Genomic DNA, 2,234 nt, shown 5'->3' with positions numbered 1-2,234 from the left:
GACTGCTCCTGTAATTAACTCCTAATTTATTTCAAACAGGAAAAAAAAAAAAGGCCCCAGCCTCTTCCTGGAGAGCCAATCAGAGGCGAGCGTCTGTGGCGTCAGCGCCAGAGCCGGCGCCAATTGGCTGAACCGGGTCTCCCACTTCCCCTTGGAGGAAAGGCACGGCTCCTGGCGCGCCCCTCCCGTCTCCCCCCAAAAAAGTTTGAGTCGCCGCTGCCGGGTTGCCAGCGGAGTCGCGCGCGGGGAGCTACGTAGGGCAGGGAAGTCATGGCTTCTCCGTCCAAAGGCAATGACCTGTTTTCGTCTGATGAGGAGGGCCCGGCGATGGTGGCTGGGCCGGGCCCGGGGCCTGGGGGAGCGGAGGGGGCCGCCGAGGAGCGCCGCGTCAAGGTCTCCAGCCTGCCCTTCAGCGTGGAGGCGCTCATGTCGGACAAGAAGCCGCCCAAGGAGGCGTCCCCACTGCCAGCCGAAAGCGCCTCCGCCGGGGCCACCCTGCGGCCACTGCTGCTGCCCGGACACGGCGCCCGAGAAGCTCACAGCCCCGGGGCGCTGGTCAAGCCCTTCGAGACCTCCTCGGTCAAGTCGGAAAACTCGGAAGACGGAGCAGCGTGGATGCAGGAACCCGGCAGATACTCGCCGCCGCCAAGTGAGTGAGCGTCCGGGCCGGAGAAGGGGCAGGCGGGTCCGTGGAATTCTGGAGGGAGCTAGGGGGCCGGTATTCCAGGCTGGGGGTACGGAGACCCCTCTGCACTATACTCCCGGGAAAGCGAGTCTGGGAGTTCTTGGCCCCTTGATATCCCCAGAGTTCAGCGAGCCGGCGGGAGCCAAGACACCCTCTGGGTCAGATCTGCGCAGCGCGTGTTCGGGATCCCCTAGCTGTGCAAAGTATCCGGCACAATCGAGGATTCGCTGGTCTTTGAAGGGCGAAGCCTAGCTGGGTTTGCCAGGTCGCTCGGTTATCGGTTTCTCTAGCCCTCAGCCCCGCGCTGCAACCTTTGGCTTATTTTTGTCTCACCGTCCACCGGGTTTCTGTCTGGAGAATGAAGAAGGATCCACCTTTAATGAGCACTCGAATGTGTGCCAGGCAGGGGCGGAGGCGCCTTACCTCCTTTCAAAGTTCATAACCCGGCGAGATGTGCCCTCGTTTTAAAGATAAGACTAGCCGAAATCTAACCCCCGGTATTGGGTAGAAATCATTATCTTCCATGGGTCGCGCGGGTGTCGAAGCCGGATCCCAGGAAGGGATGGCGGCAGAGACTGATGCCCGGACGAAATGTCTCCCTGTCGTCCCCGCAGCCAGCACCTTCGCCGGGAGCGGGCTGGGGTCAGAAGCGCGAGGGCTCCCCTGGCTTATAGTAATAATTAACAAGCATTCCAGCAGCGCTTCAGAGTTTACAAAATGATGCTCATTAGTTCACCAGATCCTGAGATCGCTGGAACCCCGGAGCGTAGGCAGAAGCACGGGAGAGGTGGTTATTTCCTATGCAGACACCCGGACTTGAAGAGGACTGAACTTGCTTGACCTAGGTCACCAACAATGGCTGAATTGGGCAAGTGGCCCTGGTGTCCAAGCTCTACTCCTCTGTAGAGTGTCCTGACCACCTTTGATCCCTCTCCCCAGAGAAAACAAGCAGAGGTCCCCACACCTGCACCCCGCTTCCTGCCAATGAGGCAGGATGGCAAGCAGGCCCAGGAGAATTGATTTCTCCTCCAGCTTTAGCACTCATTTTTGGGCCTGGGTCCTTATGCAATTTGGAAAATTCATTCCCTATGGGCCCTTTTATTTCTATCTCCTGGCCTTTAAGATTTCTCTACCCCCACTGCACCTTTAGAAAAGGTGAGAAAGAAGGATCTGTGGAGGGCCTTTTTCCAAAGCTGGGAGAACCACCCACACCTTCCTTCATTTCCTTCAGTCAGCCCTCAAGACTGAGATGCATAGTATTTTGTGAACAAAACAAGGCCCTATACCCCGGAGGCAGTGGCTGTCCCCTCCGGCAGAGCTCTCCACCCTGTTAGAAACTCTGAAAGATTCAAAGGGTGTGGAGATTAAGGACTCAAAGAATTTAAACTCAAGTTTGCACAGTGCTTTATAGCACTTTTCACCATATTATCTTATCTGATCTCTGCCGTGAGGCAGCGGCGGCCTCCTGGTAACAGACAAGGACATCTCAGCAGAGTTCGGAGGAATCAGCACACACCGAGTTTGGGCTTGACTAACAACCCCCCCCCCC

The 2,234-nt window shown here is 57.4% G+C and overlaps 1 protein-coding gene across 1 annotated transcript in view; it reads left to right on the top strand.

The window, feature by feature from the left end:
- The first annotated feature begins 236 nt into the window (after positions 1-236).
- The window catches only part of MSX2 (msh homeobox 2), a 5,947-nt gene continuing 3,949 nt past the window's right edge, over positions 237-2,234 (top strand). Inside the window, exon 1 of the mRNA XM_008692360.1 lies at positions 237-649. Coding sequence (XP_008690582.1) covers positions 271-649 — 379 coding nt within the window. The 5' untranslated portion in view covers positions 237-270. The remainder of the gene's footprint in view (positions 650-2,234) is intronic.

The sequence above is a fragment of the Ursus maritimus genome, unplaced genomic scaffold, assembly GCF_017311325.1.
Source record: "Ursus maritimus isolate PB19 unplaced genomic scaffold, ASM1731132v1 scaffold_15, whole genome shotgun sequence".
Classification (NCBI taxonomy): Eukaryota; Metazoa; Chordata; class Mammalia; order Carnivora; family Ursidae; genus Ursus; species Ursus maritimus.
Note: the sequence above shows the minus strand (reverse complement) of the source record. Positions and strands in the feature narration are given on the sequence as shown.